The 24,950-nt window shown below is 41.1% G+C and overlaps 1 protein-coding gene across 4 annotated transcripts in view; it reads right to left on the bottom strand.

The window, feature by feature from the left end:
• PTPN13 (protein tyrosine phosphatase non-receptor type 13) overlaps positions 1-24,950 on the bottom strand; it is a 375,298-nt gene that overhangs the window by 134,211 nt on the left and 216,137 nt on the right. For all 4 annotated transcript variants that reach the window (XM_089670565.1, XM_089670567.1, XM_089670566.1 and 1 more), the window contains one exon: positions 4,379-4,474. In XM_089670565.1, coding sequence (XP_089526691.1) covers positions 4,379-4,474 — 96 coding nt within the window. The remainder of the gene's footprint in view (positions 1-4,378; positions 4,475-24,950) is intronic.

Below are 24,950 nucleotides of genomic sequence, written 5' to 3'. Positions count from 1 at the left end.
AAATATACAGTAAAAGCTCATTATTTCTAAGAAATATATAACATTGACTTGAACATACATTAATTTGCATTGACTCTCTTCATCCTGAAGAAAAGATTGTGGAGGTTAAAAAACTCTCTTTTTGTTTAAACCATTGTGTCAAGTAATATTTTACTTTTTGATATATTTGTATATGAAGAAATCTTTTAAGTTTTTGGGTGCAAATGGATGTGCAATGTTATACATATTGTGTATATTAGTGCAATATCTATTACTAATGTTTCATAGAAGGTACAGTCTTGAGGGCCAGTTCACACCCTCAAGACTGCTCTTCTCCATAGAGATTATATTACACACAATATACTACAACAGTCAGTGGTGTCTCTAGAACTTGCATCTCCTGCAAGGTGCCCTGGGTTCCTGATGCTCCAATCCCTTGCTACTGCATCAGCCAGCATTGCACTCTGCTGGCTGTCTGTCAAAAGTAGTAAAATAGTAGAGGGAAGTTTCCTTCTTCAACTCTAACTTGTCAAGGTGGGAGTAAGAATATCCCACTGCCATCTGCTGCACTACATTTATAGGTCTGTAAGTTAGAGGAAGGGAATGAGAGGGGAATAGTACCAGGGACACACTGGGGCAAGGGAAGTAAAAAATATCTGTGCTGGGGTTTAGAGCATTTGCGCTGGGGGGGTTGGAAGGGGTAGAGATCTTTGTTAGGAAGGAGGAATTGGGGGGGGGGGGCAGAGGAGAGAGAGCATGAGGGAGGGGGAATATGGAGAGAATTTATGTCAGGAGGAGGGATTGGGGCAGGGGTAGATGGGATGGATTTGTACTACAAGGGGGAGTTCGAGTGGGAAGATTTGTTGGTAGGGGGTATATGTGCTGGGGGGAGGGGTTTGTTAGACAGTGGAAATATGTGCTAGAAGGGGGGATTTGAGCTAGGAGTGGGGATTGAGGTGGGGACATGTTTTTGCAAGAAGGGAGGATTTCAGGGGGAGGACTTGTGGACTTGTGCTAGGAGGCGTATTTTTTTTTTCCGGGGGAGGGGGGGGGACCATATGCGCAAGAAGGGGAGTTGGGGATATGTGCTAGAAGATGGCATGTGGGGGATGATTGTACTGGAAGGGTAAATTTGGGGGAGGGGTGATTGATGAGTTAGGAGGGAGGATGGGACAAAAACTTGTGCTGGGAGGGGGATCTCAGTAGGGGGATATTTGTACTGGAAGGAAGGGGAATTTTTACATTTTTGTGTGGGGAAAATTTTGGCTTGCAGAGGGAATCTATGCTTAGGAGGGTAGGTGTACAAATCAGTGCAGTATTTTTTGCCAAACACATGATGCTCACACATTGTAAGGAGGAACCTTTTACCCTGGATGCTATATGACCTTGTCTTGGAACTGGCTGCAATACAGTATGTATTTTTTCCTTTTTATAACATATATAAATGTACAGAACAATTAGTCAAAAAGTAGTTTTAAAGTAATACTAAAAAGTGCTTTTTTAAAAAAAAAAAACAAACATGTCATACTTACCTGCTCTTTACAGTGGTTTTGCACAGGTAGTCTGCTAAGGGGGCACCCGAACAGGCATGATCCAGAGCCGAGGTTCTGCGTGCCCATTCACACACAGAGCCATGGCTTGGACCTGTCCCCTCCTTCTGATTGGCTCACTGGCTGTGATTGACAGCAGCAGGAGCCAATGGCTCCCTTGCTGCCTCAGCCAATCAGGAGTCCAAGTTCCTGGAGAACTGAGGCTCTCGTGTACATCACTGGATCGGGATGGGGCTCATATAAGCGTTGGGGGGGATGCTACACAGCGCAGAATGCATGAAAGTAAAAAATAGGGATGCACGGATATATAATCGGCCAAAATTATGCCGGCATTTTGCCGATAGGAAAAAAGCTGCAGATAATGGCCGACAAAAATGCGTGATTTTATCTGCGTTATTGTGCCAATTAGACCTGTGATATTGCTGCGATTTTACCACATTTAGCATGTATTTTTCACAGGTCATGTGACAAAAAAAAAATATCAAAATGCAATACGCGTGTGTTTTTGATGGATTTTCAATGCATTTCTTTTTTATGCTTTTATGGGGGGTTTTTTGGCCAACTTTTTGCTGGGCTAATTAAAAACAAAAAAATGCATCAAAAACAGGGGAAAAGTGTGAAAACGCATAAAAAACGCACTGCATGCATTTTCTGCAGTGTCTCCATTGAAGTCTATGGAACCAAAAACACAACATTTTGCATTTTAAAAAGTCCCTGACCCTGAATTTAAAGGGATGCATTTTTTCTTGAACTTTTTTGTGCCTCTTTTTTTTTTTTAACGCAAAAGCACTGCAAAAACTTTAGAACCACTTTGAGAGATGATAGCCATCTTTACAATTTTACTTTAAGTACCAAAGATCCTACTATGGATAATGCATTATTTTACTGAGAGTAGTTGATGCTTGGAATAGACTTCCAGCAAAGGTAGTGAATCAGTCAATAGTAAGTGGATTCAAACAAGCTTAGGACAAACAGATTTCTACTCAGACAAAAACAGTAAAAAAAAAAGAAAAGAAAAAATATATAAATTAAAAAAAAAAAAATGGGGCAGACTCGATGGACTACTTCTGACAATGCCAGGTTTCTGGAAATGGGTGAATGCCTATACTGGAAGCAAGCCTCTGCTTTGACAGTTAATAACCATTCTAAAAGGTTAAATTTGTTTTTTAAATATACTGTACATGCCTGTTTACAAAGCAATGTAATGTGTAAAAATTAACAAAAGGAACAGAATTTCACCCACCTGAAACTTTGGCTCTCTAAATGGTGTATCCATAAACTCTGAGCCTGGTTAAGTGTTTAAATAATGTTAATGATGTTTACAGATTACAGTGGGGATCGAAAGTTTGGGCACCCCAGCTAAACATTTGTATTAATGTGCATAAAGAAGCTAAGGAAAGATGGAAAAATCTCCAAAAGGCATCAAATTACAGATTAGACATTCTTATAATTTGTCAACAAAAGTTAGATTTTATTTCCATCATTTACACTTTCAAAATAACAGAAAACAAAAAAATGGCGTCTGCAAAAGTTTGGGCACCCTGCAGAGTTAATATCTTGTACTGCCCCCTTTGGCAAGTATCACAGCTTGTAAATGCTTTTTGTAGCCAGCCAAGAGTCTTTCAATTCTTGTTTGAGGTATCTTTGCCCATTCTTCCTTACAAAAGTCTTCCAGTTCTTTGAGATTTCTGGGCTGTCTGTCACGCACTGCTCTTTTAAGGTCTATCCATAGATTTTCAATTATGTTGAGGTCAGGAGATTGTGAAGGCCATGGCAAAACCTTCAGTTTACGCCTCTTGATGTAATCCCCCATGGATTTCGAGGTGTGTTTAGGATCATTATCCATTTGTAGAAGCCATCCTCTCTTTAACTTCAGCTTTTTCACAGATGGCATCAAGTTACCATCCAAAATTTGCTGAAATTTTATTGAATCCATTTTTCCTTCTACTCGTGAGATGTTCCCTATGCCACTGGCTGCAACACAACCCCAAAGCATGATTGATCCCCAAAGCATGATAGAAGAGGATTTCTTCTGATGACTCTTCCATGAAGACCATATTTGTACAAGTATCTCTTTATAGTGGAATAGTGTACCACAACTCCAGTGTCTGCCAGATCTTTCTGGAGGGATCGTGCAGTCAAACGTGGGTTTTGAATTGTTTTTCTCACAATCCTGCGAGCTGTTCTGTCTGATATTTTTCTTGGTCTTCCAGATCTTGCTTTAACTTCCACTGTTCCTAATGACTGCCATTGCTTAATTACATTCCGAACAGAGGATATTGACATCTTCTTATAGCCTTCTCCAGCTTTGTGAGCATCAACTATTTTCAGTTTCAGTTTTCTAGACAACTGCTTAGAAGAAACCATGGTGCTGATTGTTGGGGCAAGGTCAGATGAGTCTGGGCATTTAAAACCTTTGAGATTGACATCACCTGGTCTTCCCAGACGATGATTGAGAACAATCCATGACACTGGCAGGTCTCAGCTTTGCAAAGGGGGCAGTGTATGCTATAAATTCTGCAGGGTGCCCAAACTTTTGCAGATGCCATTTTTTTGTTTTCTGTTATTTTGAAAGTGTAAATGATGGAAAAAAAAAATCGAACTTTTGTTGACATATTATAAGAATGTCTAATCTGTAATTTGATGCCTTTTGGAGATTTTTCCATCTTTCCTTGGCTTCTTTATGCACATTAATACAAATTTTTAGCTGGGGTGCCCAAACTTTCGATCCCCACTGTATATATGTTCTGTTAACAGATCTTGGGGAGTTTGTTTTTTTTAGGACGGGAATTTCCTCAGCAGTACAAAAAAGTAAAACAAATTACCATTCAGGGCTGTAAAGATCTTACCTTGTCTATATTCTGGTTCTGAGGAGACAATAGATGGGCTTTCACTAGAAGTACTATAGGCGTCACTGTGAGATGACCTGTGCAATCTTCCAGGCTCTGAAATGACACATACGTATTATAAGTATAATTTCCTGCTTAAAACATGCATGGCAAAGGTAGTACAATAAAATATTTTAAGTCATAAAACGAGGTTTAGAACACAGATATTTTTCCATTATATACTGTAAATAAAGTGATCGATGAATCTGTTAATCCGGATATAAATGTTCAACTACGTGAAATTGCTCACAAATTCTGCAGTAGGAGACTAAAGTTACCTGTACATAGCTCTGGGATTTTGTGCACTTTGAGGTGTTACAGAGACTATCAAGCTATGAAAGCATTATCAAGAGAGAGATGGCAAGCACTCATGAATGTCAGAAACATTTTACAGGGATGTTCGATTCCTATCGCCTGACGCCTGGGACATGTAGTTCCAGGTGTCAGGCAGGAAGTTTTTTTATACCTTTAGCACTGCTGCGAGCAAGCAGCGGGCTCACCTATCAGGTGGAAGCATTTGGGCGGCGATGCTTTCACACAGTGCCCAAAACCCCCACCCCCCTCATGAGGTCTCCCGGGCTCCGTTTGCCCATCTGCGAGCCTGGGACCGGCTCACTGCCATCGGCTAGAGGGGAGGGAAGAGAGCTCCCCTTCTTGTCCTGACCCGGAAGTGCCATTATGATGTCACTTCCGGGTCCCCGGTGAGAGATTCCTGCCCATGGAAGCCAGGGAAGAATGTAATGCAGAACGATGTGCACCGCATTACATTCAGTGAAGCAAAGGGGAGAAAGAGTGTTGCCACCTTCAGACAAGGTTAAAGAACACCACCTTTTTTTTTTCCATAATATAGATCAGGGGTCTCCAAACTTTCTAAACAAAGGGCCAGTTCACTGTCCTTCAAACTTTAGGCGGGTCGGACTGTGACCAGCAGGAACAGAACATGCTATTAGGGGGGAATAGTTTCCCATTATTGGTATCAGTGGGAGGAATAGTGCCCCATCATTGGTATCAGTGGGAAGAATAGTGCCCAATCATTGGCATCAGTGGGAGGAATAGTGCCCCATCATTGGTGTCAGTGGGAGGAATAGTGCCCCATCACTGGTGTCAGTAGGAGCAATAGAGCCGCATCATTAGTGTCAGAACCACTGATATAGATAGTCACTAGGAACAATGGGATTGATTTGCTAAAACTGGAACGTACAAAATCTGATGCAGCTTTGCAAAGAAACCAAGCAATTTCCAGGTTTTTTGTCATACAGTAAATGGCCACAAAAAAAAAAAAAAAAATCAGACCCCTGCAGGTTTAAAGTGTTACCAAACCCACTACAGTAAAATCTGTCAGTACATGCAGTAAAGCATGCTTGAGATACTCACTGTGGAACCTAAGGGGTTAATCACCTGCACTGTGTAAAATGCTCTTTGATCCTGACTTCTCTGATCCTCCCCTTCTCCTGATAAGACATATCGTGTGGAGACACTCTGCACATGCTCAGTTTGGTGTGTATTGCTAGAGTTTTTTTTTTCTTGGGAAAGTGCATGAAATCAGTACAGTCCAGACAGAGGTCAGGGGTTCTGCATCCTCCTAGACCAGAAAGAAAACTCCTTCTACAAGCTTTAACCAGTGCTCAGCTGGACACTGATAGAAGTCACAGGACTGCTCTAACTGCTGATGCTAAAAGGTATTTAGAAGTTTATATTTACTAAAATAATTGCATTTTCATGTTCCTTGTACTGTGGGAGACCAGCTATAGTGAATACAGGGTCTTCAGTTTGGTAACACTTTAAATCATAGTTTACTAATATACACCGCATAATAGCACATTAGGACAGACTTACCTGGACATGGAGCCCTCCAGAATAGCACTGTCAAAGCTCCCAGATGCATCCATCTTCACCCAGTTTCCTTCTGGGTTCGCAGACTTCGGCTGTATGTATGGCTGGGGCTGCAATTACATCACTCCAGCACATGAGCACAAGAGCCTTGGCATGGAGCTCTGAAGCTACGGCACGGGTATGCCTTCCATTCAGAGCACATGTGCCGTTGACATCACCGGCTGCATGCTGTGTGAATATCTCTTAAACAGTGCAAGTTTAGCAGATATACACTGTACCTACAGGTAAGCCTTATCATAGGTTTACCTGTAGGTACAAAGTGGACTTTACTTTAATTGAACGAACTGAAGTTAGAAGCTGACTGGCTGCCATGCACAGCTGCACCAGATTTTGCACTCTCCAGTTTTAGTAAAGAAACCCCAATGTGACTAATAGGAATGCAGCACAATTGTCTACCGACAAGATTTCTCGCAGGATTAACAGGCATTAAAAAAATTATTTTTAAAATATGTATCGAACAGATAACAAAATATATAAACACAATGGTAAATTAAAAAGACCAAACAGGACCAAATAAGAAAAGTTCATTGTTAAAAATGACATACTTTTTAAACAAGAATATAAGCGACCAGTGCAATATGGTTGGTTATTAAAAAGGGAGATGGCAAATGTGACAATGGGAAATTAGTGAGCTTTTTCCGACCACATGCCTTATTACAGTGTAAAGGAGCACATACTGTAAGAGAACATTTTATTGGTGTGACCATGCAGTTTAGCCTGAATGGCATAAAGCAGCAAACTTCAGTCTCTTCACAGTAGCTAGAGACAAACTTATAAAGAAAAAGGCACACAAGCATTGCATCACTGAAGATGCATTTATACACAGCCTCAGACACTATGTGCCAATTCACACCACATGCAGCCCAGGACACAAACAACAGGGTTCAGAATTGATCACACAGGTGTGCCACAATAAGAAGCGGTTTCCTGTGGTGACACCAAAAAGAGGAGGAGCTAGGAGTGCCGGTTGGGGACCCGAGAAGAGGATGATCGGGGCCGTTCTGTGCACTAAGCAAGTAAGTATAACATATTTGTTATTTAGAAAAAAATAACATTTTAGACTTCAGAACACTTCAGCAGAAACACCATAACAAGTTAAAAGGTAACAGATAAGAACAAAAAAGTTTTCTTTAAAAGGAAACCTGCATGGTGCAAATACAAACCCATCTGAACAGTGGGCAATATAAGCAGAGGCTACCTTAGTGTACACCACATATCAAAACAAATAAATCCAAAAAAACAGACAGCCAAGCTATGTGCACCTCACAATTTTTCCTGCAAAATTGTAACTCTTGACCCATCCTGCCAGTAAGCAGGCTTGTGGGGCCTCTAATGCTTGAAAATAGTCTCATCATTTACAGGGTGGACAACATTTTTATCATTAAATTGTATATTTGTACTCATATATACTGCTACAGAAATATTGCTACAAAGCAGCGCGAGTGTGCATAATCATATATATATATATATATATATATATATATATATATATATATATATATATATATATATGATTTTGCAGTTGCAGGTAGGGGGTGCACATGCGTACCCTACCGGCGCCTCGGCTGGCAATCACCTAGTTCCGGCCGGTAATTCCCCACCGGCACCCGGCGATCTCTGAAGATTTCCAACAGGGAGAGACCTGTAGGAAAACAATACAGGTCTCTCCTCTACCAGCTCCTGCACACTACTTTGTATGGCTCTGCATAGCAGAGCCATAAAAGCAGTGTGCTTACTGTGAAACACACACACACAGCCACCATAGTAAAAGAGCACACAGTTAACCCTTTGATTGCCCCAGATGTTAACCCCTTCCTGTCCAGTATCATTAGTACAGTGTCAGTGCTTTTTATTAGCACTAATCACTGTATTGGTGTCACTGGGGATGTCAGTGACATCAAGTCAGTTCATCCCCCAGTGTCCCCCCAAAAGTTGCTGATCGCCGCCATTACTAGTAGAAAAACAAAATTCCAGTATATATATCACCATTTGTAAACGTTCTAACTTTCACGTAAACCAATTTACACGTATTGGGATGATTTTTGTTTTTTTTTAGCAAAGAGATGTAGCAGAATACATTTTGGCCTAAATTTTTTTCATTTTTTTTACTGGACATGTTTAAATAGCGAAAAGTTAAAAATATAATTTTTTTCTCAAAATTGTCAGTCTTTTTTTTTTTTACAGTGCAAAAAATAAAAACCGCATAGGCAATCAAATACCACTGAAATAAAGCTCTATTCTTGGGGAAAAAAAGATGTAAATTTAATTTGTGTGCAGCGTTGCATGACCATGCAATTGTCAGTTAAAGTAACGCAGCCATATCGCAAAAATAGCCTGGTCAGGAAAGGGGGTAAATCCTCAACCTACAGAGGACTGAATTCAAAGACACCCCAAAAATCAAAGTGAAAAAATTATCCATTTTGCTGAAATTTCATTGCAGCAACTCAGAATGGTATTCAGTAGCTTGTATGACCCCCACGTGCTTGTATGCCTGCCTGACGTCGGGGCATGCTCCTAATGAGACGGAGGATGGTGTCCTGGGGTATTTCCTCCCAGATCTGGACCAGGGCATCCCTGAGCTCCTGGACAGACTGAGGTGCAACCTGGCAGTGTCGTATGGACTGAAACATGATATCCCAGAGGTGTTCTATTGGATTTAGGTCAGGAGGGCGTGGGGGCCATTCAATGGTATTAATTCCTTCATCCTCCAGGAACTGCCTGCATACTCTCACCACATGAGGCCAGGCATCAAGAGGAACCCACTACCCACTTCACCAGCGTAGGGTCTGACAATGGGTCCAAGGATTTCATCCTGATACCTAATGGCAGTCAGGGTGCCATTATCTAGCCTGTAGAGGTCTGTGCGTCATTCCATGGATATGCCTCCCCAGAGGCACTGACCCACCACCAAAATGGTCATGTTGAATGATGTAACAGACAGCATAACGTTCTCCACGGCTTCTCCAGACCCTTTCACTTCTGTCACATGTGCTCAGGGTGAACCTGCTCTCATCTGTGAAAAGCACAGGGCTCCAGTGGCGGACCTGCCAATTCTGGTGTTCTATGGCAAATGCCAATCTAGCTCTATGGTGGCAGACAGTGAGAACAGGGCCCACTAGAGGACGTCGGGCCCTCAGGCCACCCTCATGAAGTCTGTTTCTGATTGTTTGGTCAGAGACATTCATACCAGTGGCCTGCTGTAGGTCATTTTGTAGGGCTCTGGCAGTGCTCATGCTGTTCCTCCTTGCACAAAGGAGCAGATACTGGTCCTGCTGTTGGGTTAAGGACCGTCTTTGAATGAATGCCATGGCTCACTGCTCCCTCGGGCTTGCCTAAATCTCCTTTCTGCATATAAGCTGTGGGCACATCCAGGGGATGGACTGAGCCTCTCACGGGGCCCTCTACTGACCCCGGGCTCTCGGACAGTGCCCAAATGGTCAGTCCGCCCCCGATTCACACTTGCTGCAGATCGCAACTGCAGTGCATTTAGAACACGGTGCAGGAAACGTGCACGGATCGTGGGTTTCCTGCATCACGTTCTAGTGTGAACCTAGCCTAAACTACAGACAGTTGTGAACTATTAATTACTTATATCAATAAACAAGCAACCAGCCAAAACAAGTTTGCAATATAATATACAAGAACAGAATAATAAGAAAAATATGTACAGCAAAAACTTTAGTTATGAGGTTTTTATTATCATCACAATCTTCATTAAAACATATAAAAAGGTACTAGTAAGGCAGGCCTTAAATTATGTTCAATTCCCCCATCAACTCAGTCAGTATCAGTGAATCCCTCCAACTGAGCCATTGTTTTCTACTGGGGAATGGGGGTGGGGGGGGGAATCAATGTTGGGCCAAGGGGAGAACACAATGACTGTTGCTAGTGGCTTTAGCTGCTGGCAATAACGGCATGCTGAAAATCCAACATGCTGTTTGTAACCAAGTCGATCGATGGATAGACTTAGATACAATCAGCTTGCCCATAGATGGATCAAATCTCAGCACTACCCTCAATTACACCAAGTTGAAGAATTACATCCCTTGTCACCTTGGTTAAATCAGCAATTACTTTAAGAGGGAAGATTGCATTTTACTTGAGACATGATGACAATCATGCTAAAACCTAGGGGTAATGTCTGTGGAAACCAAGTTAAATCATGTGGTATTATCTGTATGAACACTCCAAAACCTTACTCTTGAAGTATCTTGTTTAAATGAAGATTGTGGTGATAAAACATCTTAAAGCAATTCTACAGGTTTATTTTTTTTAAAATAACAAACATGTTATACTTACCTGTTCTGCGCAACGGTTTAGCACACAGCAGCCTTGATCCTCTTCTTTCTGGGTCCACCGCTGGTGATCCTGTCCCCTCCCCCCTGCTGAGTGTCCCCAATAGCTCGGCTCTGACTCCGCTCTCTCCTGATTGGCTGACTGTGATTGACAGCAGCAGGAGCCAATGAGGAGAGAGAGAGACCTGGCTCTATGTATGCATTCTGTGCATGAAGCTAAAAAAACCCTTCTGCCTTTAGAACCACTTTTAAGCAGAACTAAACCCACCAATGTAACTGTTTGCCCAAACAGCTACATTCAAGGCATGCTGTGAATGATAACTGTCACAGTTGCTTGTTCTCTCAATCAAATGGCTAAAGTGGTTGTAAATCTCAAGGTTTCTACCTTCATGCATTCTATGCATGAAGATAAAAAAACCTCCTGCGTGCAGCCCCCTCAGACCCCCCCAACGGTTACCTGAGCCCCATCAGGATCCAGCGATGTGCACAACAGCCTATGCTCTCCAGGGACTCTCCCACCTCATTCGCTGAACCATTGTCAATCACAGCTAGTGAGCCAATGAGGTGAGATGCTTGCTCTGGAGGCACTTGGCAGGAGGGAAGGGCCAGAATCACTGGCTGTTAACGCAAAAAGAGGAGGATTGGGGATGCTCTGTGCAAAATCACTGCACAGAGCAGGCAAGTAGGACATATTTGTTTTTTTTTTAAGATGCCTTTAATATCACTTTAAGCTATCAAATAGCTTGTGTCATAACTGATCACATGTGCACTATGGCAAGGCAGATCAAACAGAGGCTAAGATGGCAGCTTCCTTGGCTGTAAAAAAAGATAGAAAGGTTTAGTTCTCATTTAAGAAAGTAATCTATGATGTACATGAAAGTAACTGCTCATTCCTGTCATATACACCATTCATGTCCCTTGCTCGGTACACCATGGATCAGAAAGATACTGTATGAACGTCACCCTTTGAATGATATGGTTTTCATTGTGACACACACTGTATTTGTGTAAACAAGCCCTGGAGGGACAGCTTTACTATTTCCATCATGCACATTTGTATCAGCAACCACAATCTTGGAAAAGATCACACAAACACTCATTACATTTTCTATATCAATAGCCTTGGGAAGGAAACTTTCAAAAACAAATGGAAACCCAACTATAATACAGTATGTCTCTTGTTCTAATGTTCTCATTACTCTCAAAATTAACATATACAGGGGAAAAACATCAATAAGAATGTAGACAAGACTCATCTTGCTATTATAAAAACACATTTGTTTTGGTTATACAGAGAGAGAAGTGAAAATTTAAAACATTTCCTACTTCTTCCCTTAATTATCGTTGTCACATTAAAAAAGCCTGTTGACAGTTGTCAATAAGACAACCTTGCAGTTCTACATTGACAGTTGTCAAAAAAAAAAACAACCTTGCAGTTCTACATTGTACTCCCTCCTAGATTGTAAGCTCCAAGGAGCAGGGCCCTCGAACCCCTCGTGTATTTTTTTGTATTGTTACTGTACTGTCTCATGTATTGTCTCCCTTTAATGTACAGCGCTGAGCAAACTGTTGGCGCTATATAAATACTGTATAATAATAATAATACACAAGGACAGCAAAAGCCTGTCTACAACCCACAGAGTCAAAGTGAAGAGCTCCAGCAGTCAGGGCACTCTGGTGATGGCTGTCAAAGGTGAGATTTCACCTCATTTTGAGGAGATTTCTTCTCACTTCTGGTTGAGTCTCTAGGACAGGAAGTGAAGGGCAATCTAACTACAAGGACGCATACAGCAATATATGACAGATGTTCTAACCCTCCCATACTCCTTACAAACTAAGAGAAGGACTTGGCTGGAGATATTCATTTAACATTGAATCAAACTATAAATAAACTCTAAAGTCTTCATAATATTGCACAGCAAAAACATTCATTTTGATCCTTTGTACTGTATATGAAAGGTATAATATCAGTGGGTAACAGTGGACGTACACAAATCTACCTAGGTGTAGGTACTGGTCTGAATTTTTGCTAGGCATGTGATACATCCACAGTGAATGGAAGGGGCAGGAACAGACCCTGCAGCCTATAAAGATACATCATTGGCAAAGACGCCAGCAAAAAGAGTGTGAGAAGAAGAGACATGTCCTGGACCCTTCTTAAAATAAACCAAGTGTAAGCAAAACAATTTAGACTGAGACTATGATGAAAAATGGTACAAACAATGGTTACTTTCTGAGAGAACCCCTGTCTAATCTATCAGTGGATCCAGAGATAAAGGTTCCTTTCACACAGGGCAGGATTCAGATCAGCAGAGGTTCCTGCTCTGCTCTATGGGCGGCCAGGAGTAAATGGACTCCGCTGTCCATTTACACCAAACTACCCTCCGATCAGATCCGCCCAGACAGAAGAGGGCAGATCCTCTTCTGTTTTTATTTTTAGCGGACCTTCCAATCAGGCCATTCTGAAAAACTGACAGACAGACCTGATCAGATCACTCAAGTGAAAGGGGCCAAAGGCAACTGATGTTACCTGTGAATCTCAACGTTTTCTGAAAATGCAGAGCTTGAACTCCTTCTTACCTCTCGGGCATCCTTAGCGATACCTTAGTGGCACAAACACAAAAACAAAAATGTTATATTTTGCAACTTGCTATTTATTAGATGTGGTGACTGAATTTGCTTCTTTTTTAATATTTTAACTGGCCAATAAGTCTGTTATATTTCCAAGAACAAGCTGTCCAGCAAAAGTGTAGTTAGCAGGTTGAGACAAACCATTTACCACTCACAGGAGTTTACAGTCAGGTCCATAAATATTGGGACATCGACACAATTCTAACATTTTTGGCTCTATACACCACCACAATGGATTTGAAATTAAACGAACAAGATGTGCTTTAACTGCACACTGTCAGCTTTAATTTGAGGGTATTTACATCCAAATCAGGTGAATGGTGTAGGAATTACAACAGTTTGCATATGTGCCTTCCACTTGTTAAGGGGCCAAAAGTAATGGGACAGAATAATAATCCTAAATTAAACTTTCACTTTTTAATACTTGGTTGCAAATCCTTTGCAGTCAATTACAGCCTGAAGTCTGGAACGCATAGACATCACCAGACGCTGGCTTTCATCCCTGGTGATGCTCTGTCAGGCCTCTACTGCAACTGTCTTCAGTTCCTGCTTGTTCTTGGGGCATTTTTCCCTTCAGTTTTGTCTTCAGCAAGTGAAATGCATGCTCAATCGGATTCAGGTCAGGTGATGGACTTTGCAAAACATTCCACTTCTTTCCCTTAAAAAACTCTTTGGTTGCTTTTGCAGTCTGCTTTGGGTCATTGTCCATCTGCACTGTGAAGCCGCGTCCAATGAGTTCTGAAGCATTTGGCTGAATATGAGCAGATAATATTGCCCGAAACACTTCAGAATTCATCCTGCTGCTTTTGTCAGCAGTCACATCATCAATAAATACAAGAGAACCAGTTCCATTGGCAGCCATACATGCCCACGCCATGACACTACCACCACCATGCTTCACTGATGAGGTAATATGCTTAGGATCATGAGCAGTTCCTTTCCTTCTCCATACTCTTCTCTTCCCATCACTTTGGTACAAGTTGATCTTGGTCTCATCTGTCCATAGGATGTTGTTCCAGAACTGTGAAGGCTTTTTTAGATGTCGTTTGGCAAACTCTAATCTGGCCTTCCTGTTTTTGAGGCTCACCAATGGTTTACATCTTGTGGTGAACCCTCTGTATTCACTCTGGTGAAGTCTTCTCTTGATTGTTGACTTTGACACACATACACCTACCTCCTGGAGAGTGTTCTTGATCTGACCAACTGTTGTGAAGGGTGTTTTCTTCACCAGGGAAAGGATTCTTAGGTCATCCACCACAGTTGTTTTCCGTGGTCTTCCGGGTCTTTTGGTGTTGCTGAGCTCAACGGTGCATTCCTTCTTTTTAAGAATGATCCAAACAGTTGTTTTGGCCACGCCTAATGTTTTTGCTATCTCTCTGATGGGTTTCTTTTGTTTTTTTCAGCCTAATGATGGCTTTCTTCACTGATAGTGACAGCTCTTTGGATCTCATCTTGAGAGTTGACAGCAACAGATTCCAAATGCAAATAGCACACTTGAAATGAACTCTGGACCTTTTATCTGCTCATTGTAATTGGGATAATGAGGGAATAACACACACCTGGCCGTGGAACAGCTGAGAAGCCAATTGCCCCATTACTTTTGGTCCCTTAACAAGTGGGAGGCACATATGCAAACTGTTGTAATTCCTACACTGTTCACCTGATTTGGATGTAAATACCCTCAAATTAATGCTGACAGTCTGCAGTTAAAGCACATCTTGTTCGTTTCATTTCAAATCCATTGTGGTGGTGTATAGAGCCAAAAATGTTAGAATTGTGTCGATGTCCCAATATTTATGGACCTGACTGTATATTAATTTATCCCAAAAAAGTGTTAGCTGGAGTCCAGCTTTGTCAAGTTCACCTAAATTTGCAAGTGCATCTAAAGCTGGCCATTCACTTGCTGAAATTCGGCCAGTCCAGAAGGATCAGTGTGTGGACTCCCCCTCAAAAGCAATTTGTTTAATGGACTTCTGTCAAAAGGACATGGACATTTTCTACTGATCAGCATCTGCAGCCGCAGATCAGTGTATTAAAGCAAAATTAAACCCTCCTATCTTTTACAGCCAAGAAAGTGCCATCTCAGCCTCTGTTTGATCTACAGTTGCCATGGTGCTGCACATGTGATGAATTATTATACAAGCCATATGATGGTTTGACAGTTCAAGCAAATGTGAGTCATCAATCACTGTTTTGGGAAAGCGTTCAGTCGATGGAATTGGTCCCTTTTTCATACACTGTCCCCTCTTGGGGGGGGGGGAGGGGGGTGCTTGGGGATTCCTCCATCCACCTAATTTGTGTGGATTGAGAAAATCACACAACACATGATTGACTTTCATCACGTAATGTAGCTAAGGATAATAGCAACACTAGCACAACAAATTATTCATGGCACTGGTGTCAGTAGTTTTATTTTTATTTTATTTTTTACCACTTTATTATTTTTTTAATTATTATTATTTTGTACACTTTTTGTTCAGGAGCCCCTTTGGTCAGCTTTGGTGAAATATCAGGAGTCTAAACAGACCTTTGATGTTCCGCCTTTGGGACTGAGAAAGGAGATTGAGGACACAGCCCTCAATCTCCTTCTCTGCAGCCTCAGCTGCACAGAATGAATGGACAAGAATAGCTCTGAACAGAGCTTTCCATTCATTCAAAAACTGAAGCAAAGTGAACACAGTCCTGATCACTGACTCTATTCAGAAAAGGAAGGGGACAGTAAATAACATTTATAGGCTCCTTTCCCCACTCTCCAGTCTGAAAGGAATGGGGGGGGGGGGGGTGGGCTGGAGTGTACACAGGGCCCCGGGGGCAGCAGGACCTGTATAGGAGGGGTGGCACATAGAGGAACCGATGCCATCCATTTTCCTTTCGCAGCCAATGAATGCCTGTGGGAGGGAGAGGCGGAGAAGTGGGCTTTCAGCAGCTGCAGGAGGAAAATGGAGGGCATCGGCTCCTTAATGGGCCGCTTCCGTCGCCCCTCCTATTCAGGTATACAGGGGAGCCGCATAGGTCCCCTGGAGCATGGAGTCAGGTCGCAATTGCTACCCCTGCAGTTACGCCCCTTGCAACATTTCATGTGGTGTACTAAACATAGTTTTTGGCATTTCTGCTCCTAAATTCTGTAAGAGATTTGGGAGGCATAGTTAAGACATTTGTGATCATTTAAAGTATCACTAAAGGTAATACATTTTTTTAAAGATTTGAATAGAGTGGAGAGGGGTCAAAACACTTGTCAGGTTTTTATTGCTTTCTGAAAAATGTGAAAATAAAAGAAAATTTAAATTTTTTTTTTCTGAGAGAAGCATTAGGAAGGGAATTTTCCAATGGGGACACTAGTTCTGGAGATCCTGGTGACAACCAGGGATATCTCCACTTTGAAGGGATTTTCTCTCACTTGGCTATGGGACAGGAAGTGAAGGGAAATTTCCCCAATGGCACATATATTATTATTATCATTATACAGCATTTATAAAGCGCCAATAGTTCGCTCAGCGCTGTACATTACAAAGGGGGACAGAACAATAACAATACAATGCAAAACATGAGGGGATTGAGGGCCCTACATATATGGCAGAAAAAAACTGACAGGAGCTAGAACCCTTCCTTACTCTATCCAAAATGAACAAAATGTTTTGCCTGTAAGTTCCACTTTAGAAAATATGTATAAAATAACCCACTGCTGACAAACAGATTTTAGTTTACTATAATCAAACCTATTTAACAATAATTCGGATTAATTTCTATACTTTGGATACTGATCTTTCCTGAGTTTTCCATTAAAAAAAAAAAAAAGATATGTTACTAGCCTGGCTATGCCTTAGTCATACTAACTCACCTATATTGGTAGCCTTTTACATGAATTAAAGTGTCTGTGAAACAGCAACTGTTAGGAGAAGGATTTTCCATAGTGTATTAGTAGGAGCTGCACAACGCCATTCAAAAATGTGTCTAGCAAATAAACATTTCAAAGCTGTAAAAGACATTCTTTCACAGCCTCGCCCACAACAGGATAGAAGTTCATGAACCATGATGGATTTCCCTGCATTTCCCCACCCAGACCAGACACTATCAAAGTGATAGATAACTGGATAAACAAGATGCAGGGTGGGTTAAACAGCCACGCCTATCATAAGCTGTAGCAGACAGCAGCATTGCCTTTAGCAGAGAAAAGATTTTAATAATTTAAAGTGTATTACCACTTTTGTAGTCAAATTTGAGAAAATCTCATTACGTGTTTGTTCCCATTCACACAGCATACCTATAAAAAAAACAGATTTACCAAAGTCTTTTGGGGCAGTCTCATGGGGAGAGATTTACTAAAACTGGTAAACACAGAATCTGGTGCAACTGTGCATAGTAACCAATAATTTTCTAACTTTAACTTGTTCAATTACACTTCGGCAATAAAACCTAGAAGCGGATTGGTTAAACCGGCCATAGACTGTTCACATCATTGCTGATTCAGCAGGAACTGGCTGAGATTTGAACCATGTATGGGCAGGCTGAATGTACCCAAGTTGTCCGATTGACCAACTTGGGTACAACCAGCCTGCTGGATTTTACATGTGATTATTGCTAGTGGCTGTTATAGTCACTAGCAATATTTACTGACTTCTCCTGGTGGGGAGGATTCCCTCCCCACCACCCCCATGGTAGAACACAATGGTTCTCCAGGAGTGATTCCCTTGACATAACTGTCTAACCTTGAATTTCTTTTCCTGTGGTCCATGGCCTGCCTTACTTTGCACAGTTGCACCAGTTTTAGTAAATCTCTCCTAGTGTCTCTGTATACACAGACTATGGATTCACTGAGCTATCTCTCATTAACATACAATGCAGTAGGACAATTTTCTTATTCAATTTCCTTTAGATTTACCTTCGACTATGTAGTGCAGCGGACTGCCTGAATGCATACAAATTGAAAGTGTTTGTTTGACCTCATATTATATATTATTTCAATGTGAACATGTAGCAAATATGAAGTTGGTGTTATCCTAATTTGGCAGCAAAAGTGTACAGATTTTCCAAACATTAAAAACAGATCTTTGTAAAATAACTTGTTATAGTCTTACATTTGCACAATTTGGGACCAGTGACTGCATCAAAGTGTCTCTAGTGCATTGTGTTTGTTTCCTAAAATAAGATGCATCAAAAGAGAAAACAACAGACATCACAGGAGTGTACTGTTTCCTAAACATATGTCATAATAAGCAGCTCAGGATGAGTCATAGGCATTTTAAGGATTGTGCTTGCTATGTTTTTCTACACTCAGCCAAACATAAAAAAGGCACTACAGTCAGAATACACCCCTATAGTCTGCCATATAGAATAATATAAAATAGCAAAAACATTATTATTATACAGGATTTATATAGCGCCAACAGTTTGCTCAGCGCTTTACAATATAAAGGGAGACAATACAGCAACAATACAGTTCAATACAAGAGGGTTAGGAGCATTATTTTGAAAGCTTTTGGTTTGTAAATCCAAGTTTACAATTATCTGCAGACAATCACATCTTTAAACACAGTGGGGGAGATTTACTAAAATTGGTGCACTCAGAATCTGGTGCAGCTCTGCACAGTAACCAATCATCTTCCAACTTCAGATTGTTCAATTATGCTTTGACAATAAAACCTAAAAGCTGACTGGTTACTATGGAGAGCTGAATCAGAGTCTGTGTGCTGCAGTTTTAGTAAATCTCCCCCAATCTCTAAATAAAATTGAGCATATACAGTGCGTTGATTTAAAGCTGATCACCAGCTTTTAATGAAATTTAAATAGTTTGAATCAAGCTGTTCCAGACGAGCTATACCTTCACTACCAGATGCAGCAGCTGTGAGCGTTATATAAACTGTATGCAGACTGAGCTACAAACAATATACAGCAATGTGTCCCAGCAGTGAGATGGAAACTTCCTGTAACAATCCCAGAAAAAATTACTTTGGGCTGAACACTGCTCAGCCATTCACAGGGAGCTTTGTAATCTATGAATGAATACAAAGTTTCCTCTGATTGGCTGAGTCGGAGATTACGACGTCATCCACCTGCCACTCCACCTCAGCCAGAGGAAACGTTATATTCATTCATACAATCAGGGGCGGACTGACAACTCAAAGGGCCCCAGGACAATAGGAGATCATGGGGCCCTACGTTTAAAGATGGCCACTGCGTGGCAACCATCTTTATGACGCAACATTAATACATCAGGCCATGGAGGGGATACCGAGCTCAGCGACATGCAGAGTGGCAGAAAACTTAAAGCTGGCGAACCAATAAAGGTACACCAGGAGCCACTCATTGGCAGTGCTACCTTAACTGCATCATAGGCCCCTGGGCAAAAAAATGCACTGGGGCCCATACCAAGGAGACGGAGTCCTGTAGCGCACATAGCGTGTCGTGGTACACAGTGGGCGTAGCTAAATTATTTCACATATTGACCGTGGTTTTTTAATCTGATTAGAAATTTTAATCTGATTTTCTACAGTTTTTCTTTTAACGTTTAATTCTATTTTAAATAATTTTTTTACATTTTGTTCACAACACTGTTGGGGCGGGGGGCTTTTAGTGAAACATCAGGGGTCTAATCAAACCCCTGAAGTCTCACTTTTGAGGCAGTGAAAGTGACTGAGGATACATCACCAATCCCTTTCTCTGTAGCCTCAGCTGCACTGCAGATGGGTGAACAGGAGACAGAGGCTCCTGCCTATTCATAAACTAAATCACAGTAAACACAGATTTACCTGCAGCTGCTGATGGTGGGAGAGGAAAGGAGGAGGCATGGGTTACTAAGTCATTACTTCCAGAATGCCCCCTTACATCCTCTTCCAGAGTGCCCCCTTAGTGCCTCCAATATGCCCCCTTAGTAATACTATACTAAGGGGACACTCTGGAGGCAATAAGAGGGCACTCTGGAGGATGTAAAAAGGCACTCTAGAAGCACTAAGGGGGCACTCTGGAGGTATTAGGTTAGTACCTCAAGAGTGGCCCCTTACATCCTCCTGTAGAGTACCTCTTAGTGCCCCCTTATGTCCTACTCCTCCAGAGTGAGCCATTCTTGCCTGGCCACAACTCTTGAGTAGCTGGTGGTAAAACACTTTAGAAAAAAATATCCTTTTCGGTGTCTCTGTGCATGCGCAGTCTGGAGCCAGCCAATTAATGAACTGTCAAGCTCGGCCTCTACTGTGCGGTGGGGTGTGTAAATTTAGGCCACATCCCACTGCCAGATCTGAGGCTGAACCCATCAGTTCTCTAAATGGCTGGAACCAGACTGCGCATGCACATTTCAGTCACCTACAAGGATTTTTTTCTTCTAAAGTGTTTAACTGCCAACTGCTAGAAGTCATGGACAGCTAAGCCAGGAAGTAACAAGGATGTTTCTTCCAAGGGAGTAGGATGTACTCACTGCTTCTTCCCCCTTTGTCTTGCCCAGAAAAGCTGAGAAAATACAGGTACAGCAGAGTGCAGGTACTGCAGTGCAGGCCAGGCTACTGCTGAGCAAGTCAGGTGCTCTTAATGTGTCCCCTCTCCTATTGTTGTTTTGAGGGAGCTCAGGAATATTCATAGAACCAGGCATGCAGGGCGGGAGGTATGCTGCCTGGAGTGATGAGAAGAAGCCAGGACAGTGCTTAACCTCCATTATCAACCCGAGCAGAGGAGGACGGAGAGCAAAGGAAGAATCAGAGAGGCACCCTGCTGTGGTTGGAAGACCAGCAGAGACAGTAGCTGGCTGGAGCATACTTCACCTCTATCACCAACACAGGGAGAGGAGGAGGGACAGCGTGAGAAGGATCACAGAGGTATAAGACAGTGACAAGCTGGATCAGTGTAAGAGCTGGGTGTACTCATGTTACAACTACCTGTTGGTATTCCCAAAGGAGTGCAGGAGGAAGAGCAGAGTCAGCAGTGTGGAGATGAAAACCAACAGATTGACCAGTATGTGCTCAGTGGCAGCAGAGCTCTCATACCATGTGTCTGCTCCAGACGTCAGGCAACTCAGTCATGGGGAGGGCCCCCTGCGCTGCCCCAGGACAGTACCCGAATGCTCACATTGTCAGTCCCCCCGCCCCTACAATATAAAGCTCCCTGTGGATGGCTGAGCAGTGCTCAGATTGACTTAATTTTGTTCCAAGACAATTCACTTAAAAAAAAAACAAAAAAACAAAAAAAAAAAACACTAAAATTACAATTCTGGTACAAACCACTGCAAAGTTCAAACAAAGAAATTAAAGCTGCTAGAATGGCCCAGCCAATCACCTTGCTTGAATCCAATAGAAAATCTATGGAAAGAACTAAAGATTAAAGTTCATAGAAGAGGCCCACGGAATGTTCAAGATTTGAAGACTGTGTGGAAGAATGGGCCAAAATCACACCTGAGCAATGCATGCGACTAGTTTCTCCATACAGGAGGCGTCTTGAAGCTGTTATTACCAACAAAGGATTTTGTATGAAGTATTAAATACATTTCAGTTAGTGTGTTCAATACTTTTTTTCCTCTGTCATTCAATTTTATTACAAATTACTTAATTTCTGAACTTATTTGTTTTGGTTTCTTTTTATGTATGGATTGCATGGGTGTTTACCGACATGTAGTGAAAATTTCATGTCAGTAGCACCTTTAGAAATATATTTACTGAGAAAAATGGTGATGTGTTCAATACTTATTTTACCTGCTGTATATACACACTCACTAGCCACTTATTAGGTACACCTTTTCAATTGCTTGGTAACATAAATTGCTATCCAGCCAATCACATGACAGCAGCTCAATGCATTTAGGCATCTAGACGTGGTGAAGGTGACTTGTTGAAGTTCAAACTGAGCATCAGAATGGGGAAGAAAGAGAATTTAAGTGACTTTGAATTGACATGGTTGTTGGTGCCAGACAGGCTGGTCTGAGTATTTCAAAAACTTCTGATCTACTGGGATTTTCATGCACAACCCTCTCTAGGGTTTACAGGGAATGGTCTGAAAAAGAGGAAATATCTAGTAAGCGGCAGTTGTGTGGATGAAAGCACCTTGTTGATGTCAAAAGTCAAAGGAGAATGGGCAGACTGGTTTGAGATGATAGAAAGGCAACAGTAACTCAAATAACCACGTATTACAACCAAGGTATGCAGAATACCATCTCTGAATGCATAACATATTGAACCTTTAAGCAGGCTACAGCAGTAAAAGACTACACCGAGTGTCACCCCTGTCAGCTAAGAACAGAAAATGAAGGCTACAATTCGCATAGGCGAGCTGGACCAAAATTGGACAATAGAAAATTGGGAAAACATTGCCTGTTCTGATGAGTATCAATTTCAGGTGCGACATTCAGATGGTAGGATAAGAATTTTGCATAAACAACATGAAAGCATGGATCCATCCTGCCTTTTATCAACAGTTCTGGTTGCTGTTGGTGGTGTAATGGTGTGGGGGGTATCACTTTGGGCCCCTTAGTATCAATTGAGCATAGTTAAAATGCCACAGCCTTCCTGAGTATTGTTGCTGAGCAGGTCTATCCCCTTATGACTATAGTGTTCCCATCTTCTGAAGGCTACTTTCAGCAGGATAATGCACCATGTCACAAATCAGCTCAAATCATCTAAAACTGGTTTCTTGGGCTGTGGTAGAATGGGAAATTCGCATAATGGATGAGGTCGATAAATCTGCAGCAACTGCATGGCGCTATCATGTGACATGTTTCCAACACCTTGTTGAATCTATGCCAAAGAATTAAGGCAGTTCTGAAGGCAAAAGTGGGTCGAACCCAGTACTAGCAAGGTATACCTAATAAAGTGGCCAGTGAGTGTGTATATATATATATATATATATACACACATACATATATATATATATACACACACACATACACACGCACGCACTCAGAGTATATATATATATATATATATATATATATATATATACACACACACACATTTTTGGGGGAGAGGACTTAAACAATGTGGAAGTCACAGCAAAAACATCAAAAATGACTTACATGGCAATAACAGCTCATACCATGCACTGCCTAGAATTACACTATAATTTCCTTTTACATAACATACATATATAACATACAAGAGGTCACCAGTGCAGAATATTAAGTAGACAGAGATGTATATTCTTTCCAACAATTTATAAATGCCAGACTGATTTCTATTCTTACTCAGTTTTACTATTTAATGTACTCTTAGAAGATTCAACATTTTAACAGAACAGCATCCTTTAGTATCATTTTGTGCAACAAAACCTTACTTATATTCAATCAGACAAGAAATACATCTTTGTAGCATTACTGGCTGACAAAATATTTACTATATAAATTAAGGACTAAAATTCTCTCTCCCGTTCTCTTATGGATACGGCCATTCTGGGCAAACCTTTTACTGCTTTATTAACTGTTTTTTATCTCTGATTTTCAATAAAATTGTGCTTCAAACACCCCAGCGAATTACGTATAGAACCTTACACATTTCCAAACAAATGCCTAGTTACTTAAATTAAAACTTGCCCTACAGTTCCATTACTAGACTTAAGCAGCAATTAGTGAGGAGACAAATTCCCAACAAGCAACATTTGCTGAAATGTCTCTTAGGAATCATGTTACTTAAACAAGAGAATTAGCGAAAGTCCTTACCTTTCCTTTTTTGCACATGTGGCTTCTTTCTTTGAATGTCTATGATTTTAATGCTGCTCTGGGTTGCTTTATCACCAGAAGGTCAAATGATATGGGATATATCAGTTATTAAAAAAAAAACACCACTACCAAATAAAAAATGTCAGGGTACCAAAAAAAAAAAGCACCATTCTTAACCCATACTTGAATGTTCAAGCAAACACACGTGTCAGATGTCGAACTGTAAATAAGAATAAACCATAAAGAAGTACCAAGTACGAAAAAAAAATGCAGTTACATTTTCTGACACTAAAAAGAGTGCATGGATATTTTCATACTATTTATAGTTGTGTTTTCCTTCCACACCTAACCATCTGTTTTACAGGTCATCTACAACTAGAGTGATTTTATTCATACAAGGTGCAGTTCTACATGAACAAAAATGAATACCTAATGAAGAGATCATACTTTTTCCAGGAGACACCCTGAATTAACTTTACAGCCCATAATGACTAAAGCCCATTGTTAAATTATCATCTTTGACACATCATCATCCATTCCAGCGAAATTTCAAAGCCTTCTTGTGTGACATCCTCCAGGGTGCTTTCATTTAAGTTCTATTGCAAAATCACATGTAGGTTGTATCACCGCAGAATAAACTTTTACAAAAACATTAATTATCCAAGTCATTGTATTCAAGCCCAGGCAGGATGGGCAGTAAGAACTCCTCCCTTCTCAATGTGAAAGTTTACTAAGCCACCTACTGAAATAATGATAGAGTGAGCAAAACGGCTTCTGTTAACCCCTATTATAAATTAAACTGCTTCAAAAAAAAATAAAATAAACAGACGCTGATAATCTGAAAAACAAAGAAGGTATATTGTTAAGCTATTTGATCAACAGAAAAATACAGTTTCTAGAGCAAGGTGGAAAGTAAATTTGCAGAAATCAGGTGACCAGAGTCTGGTGTCTATAGGTACTATAAATATAAACTCCAGGCAAACAGCTAAATATATGAATTAAATACATATATAAGAGTTGCTAAAATATTTAGCCAAGACCAGTTCAGTGTTTACTAATTATATTTGTGGTTTACTGGAGGCTGATA

The sequence above is a fragment of the Staurois parvus genome, unplaced genomic scaffold (genome assembly GCF_062004578.1).
Source record: "Staurois parvus isolate SC_StPar_1 unplaced genomic scaffold, SC_StPar_1.0 ptg000091l, whole genome shotgun sequence".
NCBI lineage: Eukaryota > Metazoa > Chordata > Amphibia > Anura > Ranidae > Staurois > Staurois parvus.
The sequence above is the reverse complement of the archived record's forward strand: the minus strand, read 5'-3'. Positions and strand labels throughout refer to the sequence as shown.